This window comes from Caenorhabditis remanei, chromosome II (genome assembly GCF_010183535.1).
Source record: "Caenorhabditis remanei strain PX506 chromosome II, whole genome shotgun sequence".
Lineage (NCBI taxonomy): Eukaryota > Metazoa > Nematoda > Chromadorea > Rhabditida > Rhabditidae > Caenorhabditis > Caenorhabditis remanei.
The window spans coordinates 5,003,696-5,023,169 of NC_071329.1; the positions used below are offsets into that span (position 1 = coordinate 5,003,696).

The 19,474-nt window shown below is 37.9% G+C and overlaps 2 protein-coding genes across 2 annotated transcripts; both read left to right on the top strand.

The window, feature by feature from the left end:
• Nucleotides 1-13: 13 nt before the first annotated feature.
• Nucleotides 14-5,900, top strand: GCK72_004614 (uncharacterized protein; the record flags this gene model as incomplete). Its single annotated transcript, XM_053724794.1, has 3 exons — nt 14-226; nt 1,123-2,298; nt 5,604-5,900. The coding sequence occupies 3 exons, from the start codon at nt 14-16 to the stop codon at nt 5,898-5,900; spliced, it is 1,686 nt and encodes a 561-aa protein (XP_053588988.1).
• A 1,357-nt stretch (nt 5,901-7,257) lies between these two features.
• GCK72_004615 (uncharacterized protein) lies at nt 7,258-13,338 on the top strand (the record flags this gene model as incomplete). Its single annotated transcript, XM_053724795.1, has 6 exons — nt 7,258-7,343; nt 9,377-9,992; nt 11,407-11,485; nt 12,130-12,213; nt 12,297-12,402; nt 13,104-13,338. The coding sequence occupies 6 exons, from the start codon at nt 7,258-7,260 to the stop codon at nt 13,336-13,338; spliced, it is 1,206 nt and encodes a 401-aa protein (XP_053588989.1).
• Between the last annotated feature and the right edge of the window lie 6,136 nt (nt 13,339-19,474).

Sequence of the window (19,474 nt, forward strand, 5' to 3'; positions counted from 1 at the left end):
CTGAAAATTACAGATGTCGGCAATAGTTTGTGATTCGATTCTGTCGGACGACGATGATGAATTGGAAATGGATGAGGAAATCGAGAAGAAACCGAGTACTTCTTCTGTGAAGATAGAGGAGGATTCTGAAGATGATGACGTCGACGATGAGGAGGATTCTGAAGGCGACGATGAGGAGGAGACGGAGGATTCTGAAGACGAGGGGAAGGAGGGTGATGAGTTTCAGGTGGGAATGCTGAAAAAAAGAGAAATTTGAGGTGGAAAATTGAAATTTTTCAGTTTTTGAGACAAAAACCATGGAATTTGAGTCAGAAAACCCTAAATTCCATCGAAATTCAGCTGAAAAGTTAATTTTTTCCAATGGAAATTATTGAAAATTCATATTTTTATCTTTAATTTCTTTTCAAAAAGCCGATTTTCAGCTGGGAAATCAAACTGAAATCCAATTTTTCGATCAAAAATACAAATTTTTAAAATAATTTTTCACTCAAAAATCCGGCTTTATCTACCAAAAGTTAGATTTTTCACCAAAATTTACCGAAAAAATCCGAATTTTCAGAGGAAATTCAGGTTTTCCAATCTGATTCCATCTCAAAGACCAGATTTTTCAAACAAAATCGCAGTTTTGAATATAAATTTGGCTAAAAACCTTGGATTTTTCTCAAAAACTCAAGTTTTTCTGCTGAAATTCTTTGTAAAATTGCGATTTTCAACTAAAAACCTTCAAAAACCTCTTCAAAACTCTAAATAATCCCATTTTTTAACCAAAAACGCCGATTTTTCCTCGAAATTTGACAATTTTACATCAAAAAAATGCCCCCAAAAATCGCTTTTTATCGCGATTTTCGGGGAAAAAAACCTTCAAAATCCTCCTCAAAACTCTAAATAATCCCATTTTTAACCAAAAACGTCGATTTTCCCTCGAAAATTGATAATTTTCCATCAAAAATGCCCCCAAAAACCGATTTTTAACCAAAACTGATAATTTTTCGTTAAAAAACAATCCAAAAACCGAATTTTTTAACCGAAAATTGACAATTTTCCATCAAAAATGCCCCCCAAACACTGATTTTTCCCCAAAAATCACCCAATTTTCCCCCTAAAACCTCCGAAATTTTCCAGACAAACGCCCCACAACCCGTCCAAATTTCCGAAGAGAACATGACAACGAAAAAGTTTTCCGAGCTCGGCGTGAGCTCATGGATCATTCAACAACTCCAAACGATGCATATCTCTACAGCGACCCCCGTTCAGGCGGCCTGTATTCCAAAAATTCTCTCCGGCAGTGATATTCTCGGCTGTGCGCGTACAGGAACAGGAAAAACTCTCGCTTTCGCGATTCCGATTATCCAAAAGCTCTCCATCGACCCATACGGTATCTACGCGTTAATTCTCACGCCAACTCGAGAACTCGCATTTCAAATCGCCGATCAATTCAGTGCAGTCGGCAAGCCAATCACCCTAAAATGCTCTGTCATTGTAGGTGGGCGGAGCCTAATCCATCAGGCTCGAGAGCTCTCGGACCGCCCACATATCGTTGTGGCGACGCCGGGAAGACTTGCAGATTTGATAAATAGCGATGCTGAAATCATAGCGAAAGTTTTTAAGAAAATCCAATTTTTCGTGCTGGACGAGGCGGATCGAATGCTGGAAGGCCAGTATAACGACCAACTAAAACCGATTTTCGAAGCGATCCCTGCGAAACGCCAGACCCTTTTACTCTCCGCCACCATCACCAATAATATCAACATGCTGCATAAGGTCTCGACACGAAAACCGTACTTCTTTGAGGATAAATCCAAAGACGCGGAGAGTACTGTAGACCGGTTAGAGCAAAAGTTCGTCGTGTGCCCGGTAGCGGTGAAAGACGCCTATCTGGTGTACGTTGTGAAGAATTATAGCGAGAAGAACCCCAAGTCTTCCGTTATGATTTTCGCGCAGACGTGTCGTGAGTGCCAAGCGCTCGCTTATATGTTCGAAGGACTCGGCTTTCGTGTCGGCTCCCTTCACTCTCAAATCCCGCAGAAGCAGCGGCTCGCCGCGCTCTCGGCGTTCCGCTCCAAAACGCTCAACGTCATCATTTGTACGGATGTGGCGTCGCGTGGATTGGACATTCCGCACGTTGATCTCGTTGTCAATCATAACGTCCCTCAGTGTGCGAAGACGTATATCCATCGAGTCGGACGGTCAGCGAGAGCTGGAAGATTCGGATCCGCACTGAGTTTTGTGACACAGTATGATGTCGAGTTGTTGCAAGCCGTCGAGCAGACGATTGGAAAGAAGTTGGAGGAGTTGAAAGTGAGTTTTTTTCAGAGGAAACGCGTCCAAGGCGCGCCAGATTACTAGTGTCAAAAAATAACAGAGAAAAACTACCTAAAATGGTTCAAAATTTCAAAAAATTCGATTCAAATGCGTTGAAGGTGCGCCAGACAACGTTTCTGATGATATCTTTGAAAAAGGCTCAAAATCAGACAGTTTTTGATTGAAAAACGCGCCAAAGTCACGCCAGTCGATAACTAGAACTGAAAAAAGAAGAAAAAAACCCTAAAATGTTCAATACTTTGAAAAAAAATCGATTAAAAGCGGCAAAGGTGCGCCAGACACTTTTCTGTTGATATGTTTTTGAAAAACGGTTTTCTGACAGAAAATCCGTCATTTTATCTGATATTTTCGGAAAAAAAAACCGTTTTTGGTGAGAAACGCGTCAAAGTCACGCCAGTCGATAACTAGTACTCTAGAAAAACGGAGAAAAACGTCATAGAAAAGCTCGAATTTTGGCTCAAAAGCGTCAAAGGTGCGCCAGACAGTTGTTTTCTGATTATAACTTTTTGAGAAAAAGACAGATAAAAACCATCTGATTACAGTCTAATTGTGACTCGTTTTTCAAAAGCTTTTGATGGAAAAACGCGTCAAAGGCACGCCTGATTTTCGAAAATTCACTTTTTCTCACATTTATCTATGAAAACTTTGATTTTCATACGGAAAACTACTTTTTGAATCGGAAAATTGCCGATTTCAGCCGGAAAATGGAGATGTTCTTCTCCGAAAGAACCCAAATCCTCTCGTAGTTTGACTCATCCTATCTATAAATTATCCTCCTGACGACGTTAGAGCGATTTTTTGCTTAAAAAATTGAGTTTTTTACGCATTTTCGACCTAAAAACTTAGATTTTTGACCTAAAATCTTGAATTTTCGACCTAAAAACTCAGTTTTTCGACCTAAAACCCCAGATTTTCGACCTGAAAACTCAGTTTTTCGAACTAAAAACTCAGATTTTTGACCTAAAATCTTGGATTTTCGACCTAAAAACCCAGTTTTTCGAACTAAAAACTCAGATTTTTGGCCTAAAACCTTGGATTTTCGACTTTAAAACTTTGCTTTCATGTCTCCAAAATCATCCTGTTCCAGTTGATTTTTCAGCCAATTTTCCCCCTCCAAATTATCGATTTTTTTCCACAATTTCCGTTTCTATAATATTTGAATTCCCATCTCTCTTCGATTCCTCGTTTTTTTTTCAAAACGAAAAACTCCTTCTCTTCCGTCTCTACGCGTCTGCGTCTCTCTATTTAATGCGCTCTTTCGTCTCGTTCAGTCCGAAAGAATTTTTTCTCTATTTTATTTATTTCTCTCTTTTTTCCCTCACTTTTTCTTTCACACACACACTCATTTTCCACTGAATTTTCTAGTTTTCAATCGATTTTTTGGGGAGGTTTTAGCCTAATTTTGACGGTTTTTGGAGCGATTTTGAGCTACAGGAAGTATATTTTAGGAGTACAAAGTTGAGGGAGAGTCCTGTAGATTGATTCGCTTATGAAATACTTTAAATTCGTTTCGTCAGTCTTTTGGCTCCATGAATAGATTTCATAGTTGTCCTGAATCCGGATTCCGAGATTCCGGAATTCGGGGTTTTTTCGTCATTCCGGCTCCGGATTCCGGATTTCGAAAATTTGATTCCAGTTCCGGATTCCGGAAATCGAAAAATGTCATTCTGTACAACTATGGTAGATTTGTGAAATCTGAGAGTGGTACTGTAGCCCTACAGTCTTCACCCTAAAATATCATTTGAAATAATAAAATAATTATCTTCTCGAGCGAAGACATGAGAGTTTGATTATTATCGCTTAACTTGCTAGGAATCATTTTGGAATCGAAAAACTCAGAATACCGTAGTTTCGAGCTGCAAGACCTTTCCGAACGCTTAGATTTACCTTTAGACCCGAAATTGCTTTATTTCGGAAAAAGTCGTGCAGATTTTGAGCCACGGCTATTGCATGTAACAGAAATCGAATGTTGTGAAATACGCTATGATTTCGGTTCTAGGTGAAACATGGAAAATACTTCCGAATCCTCACGACGTCGTCAGTATCTCACTTTTGTCGTTTACAACTGGGACATGCAAATTTTGAAAAATTTTTCGATTTGTAATGTCGTTATGACTGGAAGATCATGGAGTTTGTGTGGAGTTATGAGTTGTGACATATATACTGTCGAAAAAATAAAGTTTCGACAAGGATTTCAAAAAAAATTTCGCGGGCTGGAACAAGCAAGCGCATAAAGTTCTGGGCGGAGCTTAAATCTGCAAGCGGCGCGGTTCTTAATTTGAAAAAAAAACAACTGAAATTAGAAATGCGGCGATTGCAGTTTAAGCTCCGCCCAGAACTTTATGCGCTTGCGTGTTCCAGCCCGCGAAATTTTTTTTTGAAATCCTTGTCGAAACTTTATTTTTTCGACAGTAATTGGAAAGTTGAGGAAACGCTGATTTCCAAATATATATTCAGTTTTTGCCCACGAGGTCTGGTAGAGAAAAACGAGGCCAAAATTTGAACCACTGACAAGTCATTACCCTACTCACGTACTCAACTACTCACTCAGTATGGGGAAATGACTAGCCAGCGATCCAAAATTTATTTCTTTGTTTTTCTCGAAAACCAAGCCTCGAGGTTAAACACTGAATGTATATTTGGAATCAGCGTTTCCTCGGCTGTCCAATGATATACAGTACCGCTCAAAAGTATATTAAGTTTTGGTTATTTCAGTTGAAAAGGTCCAATTTTGAGAGTGTGTAATAGTAATATTGATTTTCCCATATAGTTGATTTTTACTGACTTATACAGAATAAAAGTAGAGCTTCATTTTTGTAGTTGACAACTTTTTTGTACGGACACTCCCTAGCGAGTTATGACCATTTCAAAGGGACAGCTCAAAAATCGCACTATTTTGCACTGAAATTTGTCGATTTGAAGGAGAAATTACTTTGTCGATATGTAACTCTCAAGGGAGTGCCCGTACAAAGAAGTTGTCAACTACAAAAATTGAGCTCTATATTTGATCTGTACGATCCATTAAAAATCTACTCGATGGGACAATCAGTATTAGCATGACACAATCTCAAAGTTGAACCTTTTCAACTGAAAAAGGCAAAACTTAATATACTTTTGAGGTGGGTACTGTAGGTCACGTTCCATATCTCCAAACGGACTCCCTAGTGGACTCTTAGCTTCTTCATCTTAAAATTTTCCGAGTTTTTAGGCTTCCATGTCAATTTTCATGCTGAAAATCTAGTTCCCAACGTAGTTCACCCCAATTTCTCTATGCATTCCAGGTCAACGCGAAACATGTGACAAAATACGTGACGCAGGTGCTTGTCGCCAAAAAAGAAGCCGAATTGAAACTGGAGAATCAAAAGTTTGGTGAGAAGAAAGAGATCAATAAACGAAAAGAATTACTGATGAGTGGAATGAGTGAAGACGATGTGGATCGACATTTGGAGAATATGAAGACGAAAAGAGTGACGAGTTCGAAGAGAAAATTGGATAAGATCAGTGGACAATTGGAGAGAAGGAATGAGGCGAAGAAAGGAGAGAAGGACAAGAAGAAACCGAAAATTGAGAAGGATTAATTGAGATTTTTGTGGTTTTTTGACGGTTTTTTGAGTAGTTTCAGAGCAAAAAATGCGATTTTTCAGCTGAAATTTAGAATTTTTTGGTCAGGAAATTGGTTTTAGAGCGAAAAAGACAATTTTTATGCTTGAAAACTGCAATTTTCCACTGGAAACTCGTTGTTTTCAGTCTGAAAACTGGATTTTGAACTCAAAAACTTCCACTAAAAAATTACATTTTAATCTAATTTTTGCATGAAAATGGAGGTTTTTCTGTTAAAAATGCCGATTTTTAATCAAAAATGGCAATTTTCATTTGAAAAATTCCATTTTTGACCCGAAAAATCATATTTCCCGCCTAAAAACGCCTTTGAATCTAGAATTTTCTTTGTTTTTTTTTCTTCAAAATTTCCTGTTTTCCCTCTGTCTGTTTTTCTTCTGATTTTTCTCACTAGCCTAAAAATTGAGAATTTCAAGCTTTTCTCATTGAAAATGCGATTTTCCGACTTCAAAATTAGTTTCTGATACGAAAAATGACATTTTTCGCTGGAAAATCGAGTTTTTGACTGGAAAAATGTGATTTTTAGCACAAAAATTCCAATTTTTCTCTGAAAAATCAAAATTTTGCCCCTTCCAAACCGCCGAAAACACATTTTTTCTGCTAGTTTTTCTCCGATTCTTCCTCAATTTTTGTTACCAAAATGTCATTTTTTTGCTAAAAATTCGAGTTTTCGTCTGAAAAAAATGTGATTTTCAGAAAAAAATTCCACTTTTTTTGCTCTAAACTTTATTTTTAGATCCCAAAAATGTCATTTTCAGCTAAGAATCCTCTAGAATCACTTCCAACTCCATTTTTTTTTGTTTTTCGCTTTTTTTTTTTGAAAAATTAAAAATTTGTCATTTTTCTGTTAGTTTTTCTCCGATTTCCACCAATTTTTGTTACCAAAATGTCATTTTTTGCTAAAAATTCAATTTTTTGCCTCAAAAATCTCATTTTTAGCTTGATTTTCCTCGAAAATTCCCTTTTTTCTTCAATTTTACCCAATTTTTGTTATCACAATGTCACTTTTAGCTGAAAATTCAACTTTTTCCATCATTTTTCTCCCATTAATTGTTATCCCATCACTGTTATTTTTCTGTTTTTTCTGTTACCATTGTTACCCTTTTTCTACTCTTCCCCAGAAGACACCTCGTTAATTGTTGTCCCCCTTTCCCCTCTTTTTTCTCCATTTATTTGAATAAGAAAAGACGAAAATTTTATTGATTTTTTTTTCTCCATCTTCTCTCATCATTTGGTCCATGACACCATATTGAATCTACTCGATTATTTGAAACTCCGCCCCCCAAAATCGTGAGTATTCACATTTACAGTAATCGAATGGTCTCCAGCTCATCGCCTGACTATCAATATTTCGGAGTGGAAGAAGTACAAGCTGAGGAGAGGCCCGAAGCGGCGTACGATATGTAAGTTTTCGACTCAAAACTCTTTTGAGGGGGAAAAATAGAGGAAAATAAGTGTTTTTAGGGAAAAATTAGTCGAAAAATGGTTAGAAACATGCTGAAATTGGTTTAAATCGTGAAAAATCTATAAAAATACCATTTTTTGAATCGAAAATTGATGAAATTCGCCAAAAAAGGGCTGAAATTACTGAAAATCGTGAAAATTATTCAAAAAAAAAACAGACTAGAAAATGCGAGAAATCGAATAAATTTCGGTCAAAATTTCCAAATTCCTCAAAAAATTGGCTGAAAATATTTTGAAAATACCGAAAATTGCTGAAATTTGTCTCAATTTTTAACAAATTTTGTGCAAAAAATGGTTAGAAACATGCTAAAATTTCTTTAAATCGTGAAAAATCAGTGAAAAGACTGTTTTTGAATCGAAAATTGTTGAAATTTGCCAAAAAATGAGCTGAAATTAATGAAAACCTTGAAAGTTTTGAGGAATTTGGAAATTTTCACCGAAAATTGGTCAATTTTTTCGCATTTTCTAGCCGATCGTGTATTTTTTCACCGATTTCTAAGGGAAACAATCCATTTTATGGCAAAAATTTCGAGGCTGTTATATTTTTGACCGGCCTGAAATTTTTTTTTAAATTTCATCTAATTCTGAATTATAGTCGAAAATGTGACTTTTTCGCAAAAAAATTCAAAAACTTCGAAAAAAAATTGAATGTGGAATTTTGGCGCCAAGTACCCGAGCCTTGACAAGTATCATGTCATGTGACCTTCAAAATGAAAAAAAAAACATTTATTTCCTTCATTCTCACGATTAAAAGATCAGACTTGTCAAAAATCGGGCCGGGCCGGGCCGAGATTTTTCCTGATTTCGGCACGGTCGGGCCGGGCCGGGCCGGGCCGAAATTTCTCTTGGCCCGGTCTGCCCGGATTCAAAAATGGGAACCCGTTTTTACCAAATTTTATTTGAAATTTTTAGAAAAAATAGAGTAAAAATGCTTAAATTATCATACATATTCACATTTTTCAGAAAATTTCAAAAAATTCAAAAACTCAAAATGTTTCAAAACGAGCCGAGCGGGCCGGGCCGGGCCGGGCCGAGATTTTTCTTGACCGGGCCGGGCCGGGCCGAGATTTTTCCTGATTTCGGCCCGGCCCGGCCCGGCCCGGCCCGTGACAAGTCTGTAAAAGATGTAACTATGCTTTCAAACTTCTTTTTTTCTCAGCTTTTCCAAAGTGACGGTTATGAGATTTAAATTCAATTAAAAGTCGTGTATTTCATTTTAATTTAATCCTAGCTCAAATCTGAAAACGGATTCAGAATCCTCACGTCTTCAACTCTCTAACCATACCATAGTTGTCCGGATTCCGGATTCCGGTTTTTTGAGTTTAATTTTACCGGAACCCAGAAGATGAAATTTATAATTAGTTGAGTTTAAAAAGCAACTATAGTACTTTTTTTCGGTTTTGATCCTTAAAAGCAGTTTTAAACTTTATTTATCATTAAAAACACTCGAAAAAATGACTTGGCCTTGCAAATTTATCGAATCATTCCGAATTCCGGATTTCGAAAATTTGATTCCGATTCCGGAAAATGTAAAATCTCATTCCTGTTCCGGATTCCAGATTCCGGAAATCGAATATGTCATTCCGTACAACTATGAACCATACCAGAGTTGTACGGAATGACATTTTACATTTTCCGGAATCCGGAATCCGGAATCGGAATGACGAAAAAACCCGGAACTCCGGAATCCTGAATGATTCGATAAATTTGCAAGGCCAAGTCATTTTTCGAGTGTTTTCAATTATAAATAAAGTTTCAAACTACTTTTGATGATCAAAACCGGAAAAAAAGTATTATAGATGTCTTTTAAACTCGAAGAAATTTTAAAATTTCATCTTCTGGATTCCGGAAAAATTAAACTAAAAAAAAACCGGAATTTCGGAATCCGGATTCCGGACAACTCTGCACCATACCAATTTCAACCAAAAAATTCCCATTCCCCCTATTAAACCGTCACCGATTCCATTTCCAGGAACTACCAATCGACGCGATTCAACGAGGAGATGATCGAGCCGACGTTCAACCTTCGTCTCATCGAGGCGGTCCGTCACAGTCGTTGCCTATTCGACAATACGGATCGCCAATACCGTAATACAGAGTATAAGAATCGCGTGTGGCAGCGGCTAGTGTCAATTCTGAATTTCGACGGTGATCCGAGAATGTTATCAGCTCGATGGAAACAGTTGAGAGATAAATATGGAAAAGAGAAGAGAAAACAGAAATACGGACAGGATAAATCGTCGTGGCAATATTTCAAGCATTTACACTTTTTGGATCCCCATATGACGGATCGAGCAGACGTCTCACCGTCCAGAAAAGAGCCAAATGGGGTGCAAGAGCGCGTGAATGATCCCCACTTTGCAAAATCCCTTATCCAGGAAGTCCAACGACATCCGTGTCTTTATGACGTCAGGGACCCAAAATATCGACATGGAGACTGTCGAACACAGGCGTGGGGAATGATTATTGAGAAACTACAGTATCCCGGTACGGTACCGTCCATCTATAAACAGTGGAAGAAGCATCGCGATCGATATGTCCGTGAGAAGAGGAGATTGAGGAATATGATGGTTCGAGTCGATTATGATGTGAGTTCAAGAATTGAGGCCACGCCCCTTTTTTGCAGTTTTGCCGCAAGATTTGTTTTCTGGGACTTACGTCAAAAATCGTGCGGCGAAATTGCAAAAATGGGCGGAGTCGCAGTAAAACAGAAATGCACATAATAATGAGGGGGAAGGGGGCGAGTCGTTTGAACCCGATTAGTGTGAAAAAGTGAAAAAGAAGAACAAGAGAAAAGGCTCCGCCCACATTTAGGCCACGGCCTTTTTTGCTATTTTGCCGCATGAGTCTTACTAGTTTTTCCAGTTTCTCACTTATAAAAACAGTGTTTTCACCGGAAATTCGCGATTTTTATCCTATTTTATGTCCTGAACTCACTATCAGAATAGAGAAAAATAGGCCCCGCCCCCTTTTTTGCAGTTTTGTCGCATAAAGTTTGTGAGACTCAGTCCTAGGAAATCTTACTAGAAAATCAATGTTTTTAGCTCAAAATCGTTGGATTTTATAGGCCACGCCTTTTTCATCCAAATTTGGCAAAAATATGAGTAGACTCCGCCCCTTTTTTGCAGTTTTGCCACCCGATTTGGGATTTTCGTGATTTTTAGGCGAAAAACAGCATCTTTAGCACTATTTTAAAGCGAAAACGACGATTTTTGATCCATTTTTCGTTAAATCCCAATTTTTAAAAATCGTGCGGCGAAATTGCAAAAATGGGCGGAGTCGTAATAAAACAGAAATGCACATAGTAAGAGAAAGGGGGGCGTGTCGTTTGAACCCGATTAGTGAGAAAAAGTGAAAAAGGAGAAATGGGAAGACTCCGCCCACATTTAGGCCCCGCCCCTTTTTTGAAATTTCGCCGCACGAAATTTGTAAGAATCAATCCTAGGAAATCTTACTTGAAAATAGTTTTTTGACCTCAAAATCGTTGGTTTTCATAGGCCACGCCCCCTTTTCATCCAAATTTGAAACAAAGACTGCGCCCCCTTTTTGCAAATTTGCCGCACAGTTCAATTTTTTTGTTTCACCCTGAAACAAGCGTGTTTGGAGCTGAAAATTTCTATTTTTCTAATTTGAAATAGGAATGGCTAGGCCACGCCCCCTTTCAGCAGTTTTGCCGCACAATTGTTTTTCAGCCACGTCCGTTTTCATCCCAGTTTTTTGAATGTTGGAGAAAATATGGATTACGCCACGCCCCTTTTCACACAAAATTGCTCTGATTTTAGAAAGAAACGAATTAAGCCCCCCCCCCCCCCCCATTTTCTTGCATTTCTACCGTATACTCATAATTTAAGAATTTCGAAAAATCTTCTTATACAAAGAATTTTTTTGATCATTTTCCGATAAAATAAACGAATTATTTGTGTGACACTATTGCAAAAGGAGGCGGAGCCTTTCTTCTTCAATTCATCTCCTCCCGTGTTGTCTAAATTCAAAATATTATAGGGTGATGCGAATCTATCAGATTTGTCGACGTGGGATATGTTCGAAGAAATGCAATGGATTGATCAGCATTTAGATGAACGTAAGTTCTCCAAAACTTTTTGTTTTATAATGGAAATTCATTGAGATTTAGTTATTTTCACTCAAAAACTGTGCAAAATCTTAATTTTTCATTTCGAAAATACGATTTTACACCTAAAATCTCAGTATTAGGCGAGAAAACCGTTTTTTTTTTCTATGTTCGCCCAAAAATCTTCATTTTTCATCCAGAATTTCTGATTTTTTGTTTAAAAAAGTAGATTTGCAGGCTCTAGAAAGAAATTTTAGTCATTTTTTCGAAGCTCCTGGACGTTTCGAATCCAGACATTCGGTAATCGAGACACTTGACAAGAATGATTTTTGACTAGAAAATCCCAAAAATCGTCATTAAACTTTGAAAATACGCGTTAAACCTTGAATTCTATATCAAAAACGGCATTTTTCATGTAATTTTCAACAGAAAAGTCGAATTTTCTCTATCGAAACACGATTTTCTAGTTAAAAACTCTAAAAACGTCTTTATTTTTCATGTTTAGTGTCGAAATTTCATAGTTTCGAAACGTCAAAGTTGCCAAATGTCTCTAAACCGTTTTCGAAATCTCATCAGTTTTGAAATGTCCCAGTTTCGAAACGTCCTTCTCCTCCTCCTCTCCTCCTCTTCCACTTCTCTCTCTTTTTCGTTTTCAGACTTTCCAGAAGCTGGAGGAGTATTATGTCTCGAAAACGATCTCAAGACACTCAAAAATACTCCTGACAGCTATTTTGCTACCGGTAAGCACTGAAAACCAGATGAATGCTTTTTTTAACTGAAATTTTCTGAAAATTTTCGTTATTTTCACTATTTTTTCTTGCAGAACAAATCTCTCGATGCGCCAGAAGTCTGAAACGAGGGCCCAGCGACGTCAACAATCCGGATGATGGCATTTCAGAGTATGAAGCGGATTTCGAGGCTGAGGAGGAGTAAGTTTTCGAGAAAAAAAAGAGCGTTTTTCTGAAAAAAGTCGAATTTTCGACTATGTTTTTACATATCGATAAAACACAAGCTTATATAGGATTTTTGACCATTTTTGATGAAAATTTGAGAAAATTTCGAAAAATTTTGTGAAAAAATAGTGCATTTTTTTTGGCTCCGGGCCGACCGGGCCGGGCCGGGCCGATATTTTGCAAGTCTGCATTTTCCCCAATTTTTCATGTTAAAATCTCCATTTTGAGGCTAGAAAACCCTTCCAAACCTTTTTCCATTTTTTCCATACTTGCAAACCGGGCCGAAACGGGCCGACACGGGCCGGCGCGTAACTTGCGTTAAACTCAATATTAGGGGCTGAAAAATATATCAAAATGTAGATCTCGACGTGTTCTATGTCCGTGACCTAATACGGGCTGGATGGCCATTCGTTAATGTGCCGCGGACCGGGAAAAAGTGCCAAAAATCGCGAAAATGGCCAAAAAAGCCATTCTAGCCCGGCCCGCGACACATTAACGAATAGACATCCGGCCCGTATTATATCAGTAACATAGATCTTGTCGAGATCTTCATTTTGGTATATTTTTCAGCCCCTAATATTGCGTTTAACGCAAGTTACGCGCCGGCCCGGTTTGCAACTATGATTTTTTCATTGCAGACGCCTCGAACAGTATACTGATTCGAATCTCAGTTACAGACTGAACTACCTACCAATGTCCGAGAAACGTGGCGGCGGCGCACAGCCCGGCTATTTTCAACCGAACAATCCGGATGTGCTGTTGGACGGTGACTCCGCCTTCTCCGCCTCAATTGTTTCGGATCTTCGGACACTCAATGATGAGGCGAGAATTGTGGCAAAACAACAGATTATGTTGTTGCTTGACACGGCTCCGCCCCCTATTTCGACGACGCCCGCACCCAATTATATGTGACGACGACACCCTTTTTTGGATCTCTTTTTGATATGTTCTCTAGGCTCCGCCCACTTTTGCAATTTTGCCGCATTGTTGATTGTTACCCGAAAAATCTGATGTTCATATCCCAAAGACTGGAAAATTTGGCTTTTTTACAATTTTTTGAGTGAAAAATCGCGAAAATTGACCCTCGAAAACGACTCCGCCCACTTTTGCAATTTCGCCACTTTCGACGGGTTTTTTCTTCATTTTTGGGGATTTTGGCCGTTAAAAATCACATTTTCATAGCTTTTTTCTCATTTTCCCAAGCTTTTTGAGTGAAAAATCGACCAAAAACCCCTCGAAAAACAGAAAAATCTGATTTTTATTGCCCAAATAATGAAAAAGTGGATTTTTTGACAATTTTTAACGATTTTTTCTTGAAAATTCCCTGAAAATCTTATTTTTCTGTTTTCCCTAGTTTTTTTGAGTGAAAAATCACTCTGTGCGGCAAAATTGCAAAAGTGGGCGTGGCCTAATTGTGGGCGGAGCCTTCACACTTCTTCTTCTATTTCACTTTTTCTCACTAATCGGGTTCTAACGACACGCCCCCTTTCTCTTATTATGTGCATTTTCTGTTCTGTTTTACTGTGACTCCGCCCATTTTTTGCAATTTCGCCGCATGATTTTTGAAAATTGAGATTTTTTGAGTTTTTTGATGATTTTCATCGAAAAAGCACGAAAAATTGACCAAAAATCGTCGTTTTCGCTTCAAAAAATGCTGAAAATGCTAATTTTCGATTTAAAACCAAAGAAAACAAACCGTGCGGCAAAATTGCAAAACGTGGGCGTGGCCTAATATGTCTCAAAATTTGTAAATTTTTCAACGAAAAAATCAATTTTTAATTCACTTTTTCCATTTCCATCCCAATTCATTCAATGAATGATTTTCTTTGAAATTTCACCTTTTTTCTTCTGATTTATTTTGATTTTTTGAGGTTTAAAACCCTCTAAATGTATATTTTTGTTTCAGATTCCTTTCTTTGAATTTGAATTTGAATTTCAGATCAATTTCAGACTATCTATATATATAACTACTACTACTTGTAATACCACTTCTAATCAGAGCACATGCCGTTGCTCAACAAGCAACCATTCATCCCTCGACCAGTTCCAGACGGAACGACACGTGAAACGAGACTATGGCATTGTAAACCGACTGGAGAGTTCTTCGCCAGTCATGAGTGAGTTTTAGATTCAAAAAACTAGCGAAATTTCAGTCCGAAAAATGCTGAAAAAAAAGGTTTTTCTAACAAAATTGGCAAAAATTTCTATGAAAATACTCAAAAACGTGAATTTTTAGATGTAAAATGTCTAAAAATGGCTGAAAATCGTAATTTTTCATCAATTTTTAGGTGTTATGTGGCTAAAATTAGCTGAATTTGGCTGAAAATCGCAGTTTAATTGATTTTTGGAGGAAAAAAATGACTAAAATTAACTGAATTTTGCTGAAAATCGTATTTTTCATCGATTTTTAGATGAAAAAGTCTGAAATTAGCTGAAAATCCCGGTTTTTAAACGATTTTCAGGTGAAACATGTCTGGAACGTTTTTTCACTCAAAATGTCTAATTTTTTACTATTTTTAAAAAACCTATTTGGGGATCTCTTTCAACCCAAAAAACCACTTTTCTACCTTAAAATCATCAAAATTTCTCATTTTCCAACAGGAAATTGGCTAAAATTCGTCATTTTTCACCCAAAATGTCATCGGTCAAAATTGGAAAAAAATTTCTATGAAAATACTCAAAAAACACTAGTTTTCTTTCCGAAAAATGCTGAAAACCGTGGTTTCCTAACGATTTTTAGGTGAAACATGTCTGGAACGAGCTGAAAATCGTCGTTTTTTTAACGATTTTTTGAGGGGAAATTTTTTTTTTCATTTTGGAACTTTTCGGGAGCCGAAAATTCACAATTTTTGGATCTCTTTCAACCAGAAAACTACTTGAAAATCGTTAAAATGTCTCATTTTTCAACTAAAAACACGCTGGTTCTAGCTGAAAATTGGCTGAAATTCGTCATTTTTGAGCCAAAAGGTCTAATTTTCTACTATTTTTGTCTCTTTCAACCCAAGAAACCACTTTTCTACCTTAAAATCATCAAAATTTCTCATTTTCCAACAGGAAATTGGCTAAAATTCGTCATTTTTCACTCAAAAAGTCTACTATTTCCATTTAAAACCACTCAAAAATATCAATTTTCTCTGCAGAGACTTCTTCAAACGAATGATTCTGCTCAATACGACATCATGGTCATGTTCAATGACTCGAAAGTCGAATCTCACGTACTTCGAAGCGGTTCAATCAGAGAAAGAGGCGGAGAAAGAGTTGATAGAATTCCCTGAATCTCTGGAATTGCCGATTCTCTTCATCACTCATAAATACACGAATCGAGGACGATTCGAAGAGCTCGTCAACGACATTTATCACATTATGAAGGATCGATTTTTCATGAATGAAGAGGTTACTTTCAATGAGAAGACACGCAAATTGACGGCCCGAATTGTGACGTCTTACTGTACTCAACAACAGATTTTGGATGCGAATGGAATGGAAGTGGAGATTGGACACGAGATAAAAGAGCCATTGTTACCGGGTGCTGATAGTTATAGATATACGATTGAGATACTTGAACAGGGATTGTCGGAAGGGGACAAGTTTCGAGAGCACATCTCGAATGAGAAGTTGTTGTGAGTTTGATGAGGGAAGAGATTCAGTTGAAAGATAAAACTGATTTATAGACTTCTGGAATTTCAGAAAATCCAGAAGAAACAGATCAAAATGTTCTGAAACTCTAAATTCTCAGAATCTTAGAATCTAGAAAATGAGCAGATCTCGAATGAGAAGTTGTTGTGAGTTTGATGAGGGGCTGGCGTGACGTTTGACGCGTTTTTGGAAGTCGGGAGTAGTCGGGGAAGTTATAATGAATAGGAGCAGCTGGAGTGCCTTTGACGCGTTTTTCAAATTTCAAATTTCTGCTGAAATTGTCTCAAATTAGTAACAGAAATAGTAATTTTCCGATTTTTTCTGAATTTTTTCGAATTTTGTGCTCAAAACTAGACATGGAGGCAAATTCAAAATTTTTCAATTCGATGTTTCGTTGTCCCATTTTGATACGTAGCTTAATCGACTACTTTTTGAGTCGATTTATGTCAGTTTTCCCGTATTTTTGGTCAGTTTTCCGACCGCTAAAAATGAAAACTGATTTAATGGCTTCTGGAATTTCAGAAAACCCAGAGGAATAGCCTTTATGAATCAAAAATTTCAACAGATCACAATTTTCTGAAACTCTAAATTCTCAGAAATCTAGAATTTTAATGAATCTGGATCACATAATTTCGGAAATGGTTCAAATTCCCTATGACTTCAAAGCTGACGTCGTGAGGATTCTGAATCTGTTTCCAAAATGGTTCTACGATCAAAATGAACTTCTAGAAACTTTTATAGATTTCTTTGACTTCTAGAAGGGTTTATCGCGAAATTGAGTATCGTATTGTGGCAAATGTGCTCTACTGATAATTTGATGTGAATTCTGTTGTTTTTCGATGAAAAATAACAAAATTTATACTAAATTACCGGTAGACCCATTTAGTCACGCGTAGGCGGAAGCTATGCCCAAATTTTGATTTTTCTTTGTCATTTTTAAGTTTAAATGTTGGAAAATCTAGATTTAAGCCAGGTTTTAAAAAAAAAAGAAATTGATAGTTTCAACCATTTTCTCCGAATGATTCTTAGTAGGGAATGTTCCAGGCGTAACTTGGCCTTTCAAATTGGCTCATATTCTGTAAGGTACTTCTAAACACGCTGATTCCGAATATGTGATCCAATTTTGCAGAACGCTTCACTGAACTGAGATATATGCATTTTAAGTCATTTCTAGTGCAAAAATCGCATTTTTCTTCAAGAGGCTGAAAATCAATTTTAGACTCAATTTTTCTAATTTTTTTCTGTGTAATACGTTTGAATTGAGGTTGAAAAAGCACATTAGAAACTTTTTCTAGTAAAAACAGTTTTCAGGAAAATAATTGTATCACTTTCATTTTTGGCATTCGATTAAATGCATATATCTCAGTTCAGTGAAGCGTTCTGCAAAATTGGATCACATATTCGGAATCAGCGTGTTCAGAAGTACCTTACAGAATACGAGCTAATTTGAAAGGCGAAGTTACGTCTGGAACATTCCCTAGTTAGTGTGAAAGAAAATTGAAAAAATTTAGAAAAAAAAATGAAAAAGGGTCATTTTTTGAAGCCAGGCCTTGAAAATTTTCTAGCGGTCCGGCCCGGTCCAAGCCTAGACAAATATGCTCACATTCCCAAATTCCAGCCGCTCGAAAAACGTGGGCGCCCGTCAAAAGATCCGTCTCTTCCTCAAAAACTCGTGTCACCTCCCACCCGACGGTGATCGATACACAATTCGTGAGTGTTTCATTCCGAAAGTCGAGTCCTTATGGTGGTCCGATGTGATGTCCGGTTCGGAGCCGATGTGTCCACAGACGCCCGTCCTTCAGAGAGGACGAATTCCGAATATGTTGAAGAATGGTGAAGACGTTGGAGGAGGAGCAGGAGGAGCTGGAGAGAGGAAGGAGCGCACACCGAAACGAGAGAAGAGAGATCCCAGTGCTCGTGAGTTTCAGAAAAAGGGGCGTGGTCTAAGCCCACTATTAATAGTTTTTTTCCCGAGTTTTTTGAGTGAAAAATCACTCTGTGCGGCAATATTGCAAAACGTGGGCGTGGCCTAATTGTGGGCGGAGCCTTCTCACTTCTTCTATTTCACTTTTTCTCACTAATCGGGTTCAGACGACACGCCCCCTCTGCTCTCTTATTATGTGCATTTCTGTGACTCCGCCCATATTTGCTATTTCGCGGCATTATTTCGATTTTCAACAGAAAAACGCGAAAAATTGATCAAAAAGCGCAATTTTCGCTTTAATAAGTGCTGAAAAGTTTGATGAAAAAGGGTCGTGGTCAAAGCGGCCACGCCCACTTTTACACTTTTTTTGAAAAAAGAAATGACACGATTCTAATCTCTAGTTTAGAATAAGATCCAGAATAGGCTCCGCCCACTAAAAGCTAATAGGCGTGGCTTAACAGCGAGGCCACGCCCACTTCATTTTTGATCTACCATAGAAATAAAAATGTTTTACTATAAGAAGACGAAAATAGGCTCCGCCCACTTTTCAAGAATTTGAGACAGTTGTGTTTTAAGCTCCGCCCACAATTAGACCACGCCCACATTTCAAAACGAAAAATGAGCTTCAAAGTTAGTCTTCCAAAATTAACCCGTATTTATGAGAAGTGGGCGGAGCTTGTATGCGATAAGTTTTGAGAGAAAATCGCAAAAGGGGCGTGGCCTATAGGGGGAGGGGTCTAGAGACACAAAAAAAACGTTTTCATAATGGGCGGGGCTTGTTTAAACAGAACACTTACAAAAATGGGCGTGTCGTAGCGTTCCAAAACCGAATCGTATTCGTGAGAAGTGGGCGGAGCTTTCTGCACAAAAAGGGGGGCGTGGCCTTACCTATCGATTTCCAGCACCACGTCCACGTGGCCGCCCACCAAAGACACCGGAACAGAGAGCACTCGCTCAACAAGAAAAGAAACAAAGGAAACGAGCGGAAGCTCCGCCCCCAGGACCGGATGATTTCGATCTGACGAGCAGCGGAGCGCTAACATACCACGGACATCCGATGACGTCATCATCGTCTTCTCCTGCGAAGAAGAAAATTCGACGATCGAGTACGTCGAAAAATGAGAAAAAGAAGGCGAAAATTATCGAGCAACAAGGAGATTTGGATTTCTATTTCACTGAAGCGAGACGACTTGGAATCGATGTGACTGGACTGGAACAGGACGAGAAATTGTTGAGTCCGAAGAAGGTGGCCGAGTTTAAGATGAGGGTTAAGGTAGGATTTTGGCGGAAAATTGAGAAAAAATACACGAGAAAATGGACATTTTGAATACCAAAAACTCAAAAAAATCAAGATTTTTGAGCCTAAAACCATGATTACGTGAAAAAATTTGAGATTTTCATCGCAAATTGCAGATTTTCAGTCAAAACCCGTTTTCGAATACCTAGTTTCAAAAATTTCGAATAAAACTAATATCCCTGGAAAGCTGA